We start from the raw sequence: 13,301 nt of genomic DNA, 5'->3' as shown, positions 1-13,301 counted from the left end.
GGTAGAAGTTTCGCCTGTTACGGATGAGATCCTAAGCAAGACAGAGTCATCTCACCGTGGCCCAGATCGTGAGATTTCTCCATCTAACGCCGCCTACGTGCTCTTTACCTCGGGTTCCACTGGTACTCCAAAAGGGCTCGTAATGGAGCATAGAAGCGTTTGCACTTCACTAACGGCTATTACAAAGCGTCTCAAAATTAGGCCGAGTGCCAGGACACTACAGTTTGCTGCTCATGTATTTGACTGCGCAGTTGGTGAAATTATTTCTAGCCTTTTTACCGGTGGGTGCTTGTTTGTCCCGTCAGACCATGATAGGATGAACGCGCTCCCTGAATTTATTCGACAAAATAAGATCAACTATATGTGGTCTACACCTTCATTTATTCGAACGCTTAGCCCCATGGATGTGCCAAGCCTTGAATTAGTGGTGCTGGTCGGTGAAGCTGTTACTAGAGACATCATGGATACTTGGTTTGGGAAAGTCCGTCTGATTAATGGATGGGGACCAGCTGAGACCTGTGTGGTTTCTACTATTCATGAATGGCAGTCAATTGATGAGTCGCCTCTTACAATTGGTAGATCTGTGGGTGGTTTCTGTTGGATTGTCGATCCAGAGGACCCCCAGAAGATCGCACCCGTCGGAGCCTTAGGCGAAATCGTTATCCAAGGACCAACAATATTACGAGAATACCTGGCTGACCCAGTTCGGACCTCAGGTAGCACCGTCTATAATCTTCCCAACTGGGCCCCGAATCGTAGGGATAAGTATTGGAACCGATTTTATAAATCTGGTGACCTTGGTTTATATAATGCCGACGGAACTATTCAGTTTGCAAGTCGCAAAGACACGCAAATCAAGATCCGTGGCCTGCGTGTAGAATTAAGCGAAGTTGAGCATCATGTCAAGACTGCCCTGAGCGGCGTCCGTCAGGTTGCTGTCGATGTTGTTAGGTCCAGCGCTGGTGCCAGTTTGGCCGCATACTTTTGCTTTGGCGATGAAACAAGGATTACTGGTACTCGTGAGGGCTTTGACGAATGCGATCCGTTTATTGAGATGAACGATGGCATGCAGGAACGTCTAACTGCCGTGATCAGCCAACTGAACATCTCATTGCCTCGATATATGGTTCCAACATTCTTTATCCCTTGCCAGTATATGCCTTCTATTACCTCTAGGAAGTTGGATCGGAACTATCTCAGACGACGAACTGCTGCCCTCAGCCAAGAACAACTCGTCACATATTCTCTTCAAGGGGGGAAGAAACGTTCACCGGAAACAGTAATAGAAAAGGATCTTCAAGCCATCTGGTCTCGGATATTATGTATTCCGTCCGAAAATATCGGTCTTGATGATAGCTTTTTGGGCTTGGGAGGTGATTCAATTACCGCTATCCATCTAGTCACGATGTCCCGAGAGCAGGGCATATCGTTGACAGCTCAGGATATTTTTGATGACCCGCGGCTATTTGCTGTCGCTGCACGTGCAAAGAAGGCGGGTGTAGAGGAACAGGGCTCTCTTGAAATCCCACCCTTCTCTCTTCTCAGCAAGAGATCACAAGAATTGGTCATAACCGATGGCGTTCGCGCCCAGTGTGACCTCTCTTCTGAAACTATTATGGATGCCTATCCATGTACTGCTCTGCAGGAGGGCCTCATGGCGTTATCTGTTAAGCAACCCGGCTCGTACATTGCTAAATACGTCTATCGTATTCCCAGCAACGTGGATATTCGTCGCTTCAAAGCTGCTTGGGAGCAGACAATTGCCCTTTGCGACAATCTTCGAACTCGTATCGTCCTTGTCGACGGTCGAGCCACGCAGATTGTCCTTGAGGAGCCCATTGCTTGGACCGTCAGCCATGATTTAAACACCGCGGTTTCAGAAATGAGATCAGTCAAGATGACCTACGGTTCTCCACTCTCTCAGTTTGCCTGTATTGAGCAGAACAATGGCGATTTATTTTTCCTGTGGTCTATCCACCATGCCATATTCGACGGCTGGACAGTCCCAATCTTGATGAACACATTGCATGCCTTCTACCGTGGCATAGTGCCAACCCCACCTGCATCTTACGCTCGGTTTGTCAAGTTTGCTATGAGCGTTGACAATGAGGATACTGTGAAGTATTGGAAAGATCAATTAGATAACGCAAAGAAAGCCACGTTCCCTCCAGCTGCATCCTCTCAGTCAAACTCCGTGAGCGTTCTGGAGAAATCCATTACCTGCTCTCAGACTGCTGGCTCTTCTATTACGAAGGCCACTATTTTACGAGCGGCCTGGGCTCTTGTACTTTCCCGATACTCCGAAAGTGACGATGTGACATTCGGTGCTACGATCTCAGGCCGCCAAGCTCCTGTAGATGGAATCACTAATATGGCTGGCCCTGCTGTCGCTACTGTTCCTGTTAGAGTCTGTATAGATAAGAAGCAGACCGTAGCTGCCTTTCTAGACAGCGTTCAGAGCCAAGCCTTAGATATGATATCTTACGAGCAGTATGGTCTCCAGAATATCTCAAAAATTAGTTCACATGCTATGGAAGCTTGCGATTTCGGCTCATTGTTGATTATACAGCCAATCGAACAATTGGCATACCGCGGCGATGATGCTCTCTTAGTTGCAGCTGAATCGCATATCACTAATGAAACAAGCGCTTTGCAAAATTACTTTTCTTACCCGCTTGTTATTCAATGTCACTTATATGACAACACCATCAACCTCATGCTGATATATGATTCTCAAGCCCTTTCGGAAAGCAGGATGGAGGCCCTATCTCACCATTTCGATAATGCTGTTCAAGAGCTTGCCAGTAAGGACAACTTGCTTCTTGGCAGCATATCGCTAGCAGGTAGATGGGACTTTGAACAGGCATTAAAACTCAACAGCGATTCCCCAGACGCTGTTGAGCGTTGCTTCCATGAAATGCTTGATGAAATTGCTTTAGTTCGAGGTGACTCTCTGGCTATTTCTGGATGGGACAAATCATTTACCTATAGAGAAATGGCCGAGACTACTAACCGTATTGCACACCATCTTGTGACTGACTATGGAGTCAAGGTTGGAGATATCATTCATGTATGCTTCGAGAAATCGGCTTGGTTCATCATCGCTACCCTGGCTATCAATAAAGCTGGCGCAGCTTGGTCAACTCTTGACCCATCGCACCCAACTGAGCGTTATCAGAAAATTATCAATCAAACTGGTTCCCAGATAGCACTTAGTTCGCCTGTTAATTCCAACAGATGTGCTAGTCTGTTACCGAACGTTATTGAGCTGACGTCTGAGCTCGACTCCAAATTGGCTCAAAATGTTGAATGGAGCACCAGTAGACCGGCCGTCAATGTTACTCCTAGAGATGCTGCTTATGTCTTATTTACTTCCGGGTCTACAGGTGTACCAAAAGGTGTTGTCATCGAGCATGGTTCGCTTTGCACCAGCCAAATATCTCTGTCAAAGGCTCTTGACTTCAATGAAGAGTTCAGAGTTCTTCAGTTCTCGTCTTACTCATTTGATATCATCTTATTTGAGATTGGTTCTACCTTCCTTACCGGTGCTTGTTTATTCGTGCCCTCATGGGATGAGCAGATGAACGAGCTGGTGGAATATATCCGAAAGCATCAGCTCACGTTCATGGTGCTGACGCCGACCCTGGCTCGAACTATCCGCCCCGAAGATGTTCCTTCCGTCGATATGTTAGTGGTTGCTGGAGAAGCTCCTACTCGCGATATCCTCGATATTTGGTTTGGGAAACTGAGACTTGCTAACGGTTGGGGCCCAACCGAATGCTCTGTTATCGCATGTCTTCACCAGTGGACCTCTGTTGATGAATCACCCAAGGTTATTGGTCGACCAATTGGTGGCTCATGTTGGATTGTTGATCCGGAAGATGCCACATGCATGGCTCCCTTGGGAACTGTTGGTGAAATTGTAATACAGGGTCGAAATTTGCTTCGCGAATATCTCTCTGATCCTGTCAAAACGGCTACCGCTACAATTACGGGCCTTCCACAGTGGGTTCCAAAGCGTGATTCCATTCATTGGGATCGCTTTTATCTTACTGGTGATTTGGGATTCATCAATGAAGCCGGTAACTTAGAATACTGTACTCGCAAAGACACTCAAGTGAAGATTCGAGGACAACGTCTTGAGCTTGGAGAGATTGAGCACCACATTCAAGCTAACCTTGAAAGTGTTCGACAAGTAGCTGTCGATGTTATCAAGTCTGACGCTGGCTCAACGCTCGTTGCATTCGTGAGCTTTTCTGATGCCACAGATCAAACCGTCACTGACACGAGAGTCATTGCAAATGGCCCCTTCTCAACACTTGATGGAGATTTCCAAGCTACAATTAGTCGACTGATAGGGATATTGAGTACTCTCATGCCTCGATACATGGTCCCCAGTGCTTTCATTCCCTGCGCCTACATGCCTCTCGCAACGTCAACTAAATTAGATCGCAAGAAGCTGAGAGAACTTGCCGCTTCTCTTAGTCAAGAAGATATGGCAGCCTACTCGCTCGCGAACGAAGAGAAAGTCGCTCCACAAACTGCCATGGAGAGCCGTATTCAGAAGATATGGGCGCAGGTACTGAATATTAGTATCGACTCAATAGGACGCGACGACTCTTTCCTCCAGATCGGCGGTGATTCTGTTGTTTCCATTCGGCTTGTTTCTGTTGCTCGAGATGCCAACATTAGACTCACCGTCGGAGACATCTTTGACGATCCACGGCTGTTAGCTGTCGCTGCTAAAGCAACTGAGATTGGCGAAGACGGTGAGTTAATGACTCAGATTGAACCTTTTGTTCTTCTAGACGGCTCTGTCAAAAATATCGTTCTCAGCCAGAATATCCGAGAACAGTACAGCCTTCCAGCTGATAAAGAGCTAGAAGATGCGTATCCATGTACAAAACTCCAGGAGGGTCTCATGGCTCTTGCTGTTAAGCAGCCTGGATCGTACATTGCTAAATTCCTCTATCGTATTTCTCCCAATGTCGACGTCTCACACCTGAGGGCTTCTTGGGAAGAAACTGTCCGCCTTCTGCCTAACCTTCGTACCAGGATCTTCACCGTCAATAACATGTCCGTCCAGGCTGTCTTCAAAGATGATGTATCCTGGCAATCGACAAGTGGAACCTCTTTGCGTTCTTATATGTGCTCGACTGAAAATTTCGAGATGGCTTATGGCTCACCGTTGGCTCGATATGCTCTCATTGAGGATGGCGGTCACACTTATTTTATATTGTCCATGCATCACGCCGTTTTTGACGGCTGGGGCATGAGGGTTCTCATGGCAGTTTTCCACTCTATTTTCCACAATCGAACTCATACGGTTGTAGAACCTTATGTACGATTTGTGAAGTACACTTTGGCTATTGACAGCGATGCTGCAGCAGACTACTGGAGGTCCCAGTTCGAAGGTGCAAGACAAAGCATCTTTCCCCCCACCTTATCATCTGTACACGAGAAGAAGAGAAACAGCACACTCACCCTAGAGAAAGTGATTGACTTGCCTAGCACAAGCAAGTCATCGATCACAACAGCTACTATGCTTCGAGCTGCCTGGGCAATTATTTTAGCTAGGTACTGTGATTCTGATGATATTACTTTCGGTGCCACTATTTCTGGTCGACAGGCGCCGGTCCCTGGCCTTGTAGATATGACTGGGCCTGCTATTGCAACGGTCCCCGTACGTGTTGTCATTAACCGCAACCAACTCATCTCAGACTATCTACAGGCTATTCAAAGGCAGGCAAACGACATGATCCCCTTTGAACAGTTTGGTTTACAAAATATTTCTAAACTCAGCGATGATGCCAAGGATGCCTGCGATTTCAGCAGTCTACTTGTCATTCAACCTATTCAATCACTATCCTACGTGGATGAAAATGCCGATGCCATCTTTGTCCAAGCCGAAGTTGAAAAGGAGATTGGCGATACTGTCCAGAATTATTTCAGCTATCCACTAGTTATTCAAGGACACGTGCATGAAAATTTCATCAACCTTGTTCTGATTTATGATTCAAATGTGCTCTCAGAGAATCAGATAACTGCTTTATCCCACCAATTCGAAAGCGTCATGAAGCAACTCGCATCTCAGTCCGATATGAAGTTAGGCTCTGTTTCTATGGCTAGCGATTGGGACCTTGAACATTCAATGAGACAGAATCGCGATATTCCTGATATCGTCGACTCTTGCATTCATGAGTTAATTCAATACCAAGCTGTCACTCAGCCCGATGCGCCCGCCATTGTCAGTTGGGATCGCGATTTTACATACAAGCAGCTTAACGAGGCGTCCAACAGGCTGGCTCATCTCCTTGTCAACAAATATAACGTTAAGCCTGATGACCTAATCCCTGTGTTCTTTGAGAAGAATGCTTGGTATTTTGTCGCGATTACTGCCATTAATAAGGCTGGTGCTGCTTGGGTTCCCTTGGATCCCTCGCATCCTGTACTACGTCTTCGTCAGATCCTTTCCCAGACCGGGACTACTCTAGCTCTGTCGTCTTCAGCCAATGCCGTATTATGCTCAACCCTTGTCAGAAAGGTGGTCGAAGTAAACGCTGAGCTTGACAACAAGCTCTTAGCAACAGAATCTAGTGCTCATGGCCCTGTGGTGGACGTCTCTTCGCGTAACGCCGCTTATGTGTTGTTTACGTCTGGCAGCACAGGCATTCCGAAGGGTCTTATTATGGAACATGGCTCTGTCTGCACGTCACAGGTTGCTATCGCCAAGAGGCTCGGATTAAATTCAAAAGTTCGAATATTGCAATTCGCAGCCTTTGTTTTTGATTTATCAATTGGGGAGATTGTTGGCCCTTTAATTTCTGGTGCATGTATCTGCGTTCCGTCAGAGCATATTCGTATGAATAGTATCGCCAATTTCATCAACAGGCAGGGCATAACCTGGACTTACTTAACACCATCATTTGTTCGTACGATTAAGCCATCTGAGGTCCCCAACCTTAAGCTTTTACTACTTGCTGGTGAAGCTGTTCCTCGAGATATCTTTGCGACTTGGTTCGGTAAGCTGCGTCTAATCAATGGTTGGGGCCCTGCCGAAACTTGCTGCTTCAGTACATTACATGAATGGCAATCTGCGGACGAGAGTCCCCTTACTGTAGGCCGTCCTGTGGGTGGATTCTGCTGGATCGTCGACCCAGAGAACCCGCATCGACTTGCGCCAACCGGTGCATTGGGCGAGGTTATAATTCAAGGACCTACAATTCTACGCGAGTATTTATCGGACGTCGACCGTACCGAAGCTGCCGTTATTAAATCACTGCCAGACTGGGCACCGTTTCGCGAGCAATCTAGTTGGAGTCGCTTTTACAAATCCGGAGATCTTTGCGTGTATAATCCCGACGGAACTATTGAATTTTCCAGCCGGAAGGATACTCAAGTCAAAATTCGTGGTTTGAGAGTTGAATTAGGCGAAGTTGAACACGCTGTTCAGGTCGCTTTGGATGGTGTTCATCAAATCGCTGTTGATGTCTTTAAGGGTGATAATGGTACCAACCTCGTGGCCTACTTCTCATTTAGTGATGAAAGTCGCCAAATCCATGAAGCTCATCCATCTGGACCTTTCCAAGCCATCGATGAGAAGTTGCAGGCTCGTCTAACAGTCGCTATTGGGAAGCTAAATATAGCTCTACCTAGGTACATGATTCCGACTCTGTTTATCCCTTGCAAGTACATGCCTTCTATCACGTCTACCAAACTCGATAGGAACGAGCTTCGACGTCGCACTTTGCTCCTTACTCAATCCGAACTGGCTATGTTTTCATTACTAGGTGGTAATAAGAGGACTCCCGAGACGCCAATGGAGAGTCTTATTCAGCGGATCTGGTCGGAAATTCTTCACATACCACTTGATTCTATTGGCCGTGATGATAGCTTCTTAGGACTTGGGGGTGATTCAATTACTGCAATCCATCTAGTGAGCATTTCACGAGATCAAGGTATCTCTATTACTGCAAAGGACGTCTTTGATGACCCACGTCTGTTGGCTATTGCCAGTAAGGCTAGGGAACTCGACACCGAGGCCCAACAACAGTCTCCTGATATATCGCCATTTAGCCTCCTCATTGGTGAGACTCGTGAGCTCGCTGCCGGTTCCAGTGTCAAGAAGCAGCTGAAGTTGCTCACAAGTCAGACTATTGAGGATGCCTACCCATGCACTAAACTCCAAGAAGGTTTTATGGCCTTGTCTGTTAGTCAACCAGGATCCTATATTGCGAGATACGTATACCGCCTACCCCACCAAGTTGATATTGGTCGCTTTAAGTCTTCTTGGGAACACACCGTTGCCCTGCATCCTATTCTACGAACAAGGATTATCATGATTAAGGATACTTGTGTTCAGTTGGTAGTCAAGGATAGTGTTACTTGGGAGAATCTCGATTCTGGAGATCTAGATGAAGCTGTCAACGCCACCCACTCTTACAGCATGACGTATGGTTCACCTCTCTCTAGATACTCCATCCATGAGTCTAAGTCTGGTGACAAGTACTTCTTGTGGACAGCCCATCACTCTATACACGATGGTTGGTCAGTACCTGTGATTTTTAATACACTCTATCAAGCCTACAAAGGCCTTGAATTGGGAAAACCAAAGGCTTATTCCGGCTTCATCAAATACACTATGGAACATGAACAAAAGGCTGCTGGGGACTATTGGAGAGAACAGCTTCAAAATGCAAAGAGGGCTAGCTTCCCAAAGACTGGTCTCGCTGCGAAGTCTATATGGACTGGGAGGAAGACTCGTGTCATGTCTACCTCTCTCAAATTTTCTGCATCTTCTAACGAGATCGCCACCAAGGCCAGCGTTATTAGAGCTGCCTGGGCAGTTATTCTTGCGAGGTATTGCGAAAGTGATGATGTCTGCTTCGGCGCTACTATCTCTGGTAGACAGGCTTCTGTGCCTGGCCTCTTGGAAATGGCTGGCCCAGCGGTTGCAACTGTTCCAGTTCGAGTGCAGCTTGATAATGATCAAGAAATTTCTAAATTTTTGCAGAATATCCAAAGCCAGGCTCATGAGATGGTGCCGTATGAGCAATATGGTCTCCAGAGCATTGCCAAACTAGGCAATGATGCGAGAGATGCGTGTGATTTTACATCGCTCTTAGTAATCCAGCCTATTCAGCGACAGGAATTCAGTGTGCAGTCTGACGATGCCCTTTTGATCCCTGTTGAGACAGAACTTGAGGATATTCTTCAGAGCTACTACAACTACCCCCTAGTCCTTCAAGGCCACATCTATAACGACTATGCTGACCTCGTGTTGGTTTATGACTCAACTGTTGTTTCTGAACCACAGATGACTGCTCTTTGTCATCATTTTAACAACATTGTACAGCAGCTGCTAGCAGCAGAGGATGGTGGTAAACTGGGAGATATATCAATTGCTAGTTCATTTGATCTGGAGCTTGCGCAACGGTCTAATGGCGACGGACCTCAGATCATTGACGACTGTATTCACCTTATCATTGAGAGACAGGCTAAACAGAGGCCGAATAGGCCTGCTATCGACGCCTGGGACGGAAAATTCACCTACAGTGAACTGGACCGCACTGCTAATAGACTTGCCCACCTTCTTGTTCATGACTATGCCGTCAAGGTTGGCGACATTGTGCATGTTTGCTTTGAGAAGTCTAAGTGGTATTTTGTAGCTATTCTGGCAGTCAATAAGGCTGGTGCTGCATGGGCTCCGTTTGATCCTGCGCACCCTCCTCAGCGTCTCAAAGCTGTTGCTAGTCAAACTGGTGCTAAACTGGCGCTTGCTTCGACTGCCAACACAAGACTGTGTGAACAGGTCGTGGACTGCGTGGTCGAGGTTTCATCTACACTCGACAAAAATCTTTGGACTACATATGACAATATCGAAAAAGGACCTGATATTAACGTCACTCCTATGGATGCTGCCTACATTCTGTTCACATCTGGCTCCACCGGCGTGCCCAAAGGTATTGTGATGCAACATGGAGCACTTTGCACAAATCAAGCAGCGCTAAGCGGGTGGCTGGGTTTTGACCACACCGTTAGGATGTTGCAATTCTCATCTTTTGTTTTTGATGTGTCAGTCGGCGAAATCGTGCAGGCCCTGATGAACGGCGCTTGTGTCTGTGTCCCATCAGAGCACATGCGTCTCAATAGTCTCGATAGCTTTGTCCGTGATTTCAACGTCACATGGGCATATCTGACTCCATCATTCACACGTACCTTGAAACCCAAAGATTTTCCTAGCCTTAAGCTGCTACTTCTTGCTGGTGAACCTACAACTCAAGATGTGCTCGATACTTGGTTTGGTCTTCCCAACACGCGATTTATTAATGCTTGGGGTCCTGCAGAGACATGTGTTTATAACACCCTATACGAATGGCAGTCAAATACAGAATCCCCTTTGAAACTTGGTCGGGCGGTTGGCGCGTACATCTGGGTTGTTGATGTTGAGAATCCTCAACGGCTTGCACCTACTGGCTGCTTGGGCGAAATTATTGTCCAAGGTCCTCCGCTACTCAAGGAATATCTTGCTGATCCTGAGAAAACAGCAGCTGCTACAGTCACTGAGCTTCCAGAATGGGCTCCTAGACGCCAATCTACCACATGGAACCGCTTCTACAGGACGGGTGACCTTGGTTTCTACGACCATGACGGAATGCTTCATTTTGCTAGTCGAAAAGACACACAGGTCAAGATTCGTGGGCTACGTGTGGAGTTAGGTGAAGTTGAACACCGCATCCAAGGCTCCCTGGATGGTGTTCGTCAGGTCGCTGTTGACGTTTTCAAGACCGAGAAAGGAGCTAACTTGGTTGCCTACCTCTGCTTTACTAGTGACACTAAGACGCCAGATCAGAACACAGATTTCGAAGGCAAAGATGTATTTGCATCTATTGATACCGAACTGCAGATTAATCTTGGCAAAATGCTTACAGAGCTGAACTCCTCACTTCCAACATATATGATCCCCACTATGTTTATTCCTTGCGCATATATGCCTTTCATCACCTCTTCTAAATTGGACCGTGTTAAGCTTCGTCGCCTAACAGCCGAGCTTAGTCAAGACCAATTGGAAGCTTATTCCTTACTCGTTAACGAGAAACAAGCACCTGAAACTGAGATGGAAATTCGTCTCCAGAAGCTCTGGGCAGAGGTTCTAGATTTACCAGAGGCCTCAATTGGCCGACACGATAACTTTATGCGCATTGGCGGTGATTCAATTGCAGCTATTCGGCTTGTGTCAATGGCCCGCGATGCCGGAATTAGTCTTACGGTGAATGACATCTTTGATGATGCTCGTTTGATTTCAGTTGCTACCAAAGCTATTGACAATGATGAAGATAGTCATCTCATGGCACCAATTGAACCATTCAGCCTTCTAACTTCTGGTATTGAAGATTTTGCTCTACCATCTGAGCTTTCTGATGGTCAATTCATCGAAGATGCTTATCCCTGTAGCAAGCTTCAAGAAGGTCTGATGGCTCTGGCCATAAAACAACCCGGCTCTTACATCGCAAAATATATCTACAAACTCTCTGAACATGTTGACGTTGACAAGTTCAAGGCAGCTTGGGAGAGCACAGTTGAAATAGCTAGTGCCTTACGTACCCGAATTATCCAAACTGGCGGTTGTTCTATACAGGTTGTCATCAATGGGGATATTTCTTGGGACGAAGCCGACGGTGATCTGCAGTCATGCCTTGCTCAATCTCAGACTCTTGAGATGGGATATGGTACTCGACTTTGCAGGTACACCTTGATTCGACGTGATAACGATACATACTTCCTGTGGAATATGCACCATGCTGTGATCGATGGGCTATCAACGCAGAACATCTTGGGCACGTTATTCAATATCTACAGCGGTGTCGATGTTTTGCCTCTGCCACCATATAATCGGTTTATACAGTATATGCTTCAACTTGAAGAGGACACTACAGCCAATTACTGGAAAAATCAGCTCCACAATGCCCAAAGAACCATTTTCCCGCCCAATGATGTGGCTCGTGACAAGCCTGCTGCTACTCAAATGCTGCAATCATCTATTGAGCTCCCTCATGGCCTGGACAACTCAACAGTCACAATAGCTACAGTCATTCGCGCCGCTTGGGCTATCGTTCTTGCTAGATACTGTGATTCTGATGACGTGACGTTTGGTACCACTATTTCGGGTCGGCAGGCACCCATCCCTGAGATCATGGGAATGGTCGGGCCTACAATTGCCACAGTGCCAGTTCGTGTGCTTATTAACCGTCAACAGCTTATCTCTGATTTCCTCGAAGGAGTCCAGAGACAGGCTGTGGAGATGATCGCCTTTGAGCAGTACGGCCTTCAAAATATCGCTAAATTAGGTGACGATGCACGAGATGCATGTGACTTTAGCAGCCTTCTTGTTGTCCAGCCTATTCAACATCTTGCTGGTAAGACCAAAGATGATTCTATCCTGGTTGATGCTAGTATTGGGGAAGATAATGCTGTTGAAGCCATTCAAAACTACTTCTCTTATCCCCTTGTTATCCAGGCTCACTTATATGATGATCATATAAGCTTCATACTTATTTATGATTCGAGCATCATGCTAGAGCCTCAAATGGTTGCTTTATCTTATCATCTACAACATGTAATGATGCAGCTAACCACCAATACGCCTGCCACTCTAGAGACAGTCTCAGTCTCATCGTCATATGATGTCGAGAGAGCTTTGGCAATTAACGCAGAAATTCCCGAGGTTATCGATACTTGCATGCACGAGATGTTTGAGAATCGCGTACACCTAAACCCACTCGCACCAGCTGTTGCTGCCTGGGACGGTAATTACACATATGCCGAGCTCAATAGTGCAGCCAATAAGCTTGCTCACTACTTAATCAAATCCTACAGCGTCAAGCTGAACGATCTTGTCCATGTTTGCTTTGACAAATCAGCATGGTACATAGTGTCGATAATTGCAATCAACAAAGCAGGTGCCACTTGGGTCCCATTAGATCCTTTCCACCCAGAGCAACGATTACGATCAATTGTCAATCAGACTAAGTCCACGCTGGCTTTGGCGTCACCAGGCAATATAACACTCTGTTCTGCCTTGGTTGACAATGTTGTCGAGGTATCTTCAGCTCTCGATAGTATGCTTCCTGCACAAGACGGACTTGAAAGCCCCAAAGTCTCTGTGTCTTCACGAACTGCTGCATACATACTATTTACCTCAGGCTCAACTGGCACACCCAAAGGCGTTGTGATACAGCACCGCTCTTTATGCACAAATATGAATGCAATTGCGAAGAGGGTCCGCTATCATTTAGATGTGC

General features: G+C 46.6%; 1 protein-coding gene across 1 annotated transcript in view; it reads left to right on the top strand.

The window, feature by feature from the left end:
- The window catches only part of Tex1 (Non-robosomal peptide synthetase), a gene marked incomplete at both ends in the record, with an annotated part of 62,810 nt that overhangs the window by 24,052 nt on the left and 25,457 nt on the right, over positions 1 to 13,301 (top strand). The window contains one exon of the mRNA XM_014097635.1: positions 1 to 13,301. This exon is cut by the window's left edge and continues 23,161 nt beyond it; it is cut by the window's right edge and continues 25,457 nt beyond it. Coding sequence (XP_013953110.1) covers positions 1 to 13,301 — 13,301 coding nt within the window.

The sequence above is a fragment of the Trichoderma virens genome (genome assembly GCF_000170995.1).
Source record: "Trichoderma virens Gv29-8 chromosome Unknown TRIVIscaffold_85, whole genome shotgun sequence".
Classification (NCBI taxonomy): Eukaryota; Fungi; Ascomycota; class Sordariomycetes; order Hypocreales; family Hypocreaceae; genus Trichoderma; species Trichoderma virens.
This window is presented reverse-complemented; position numbering and strand designations above follow the sequence as displayed.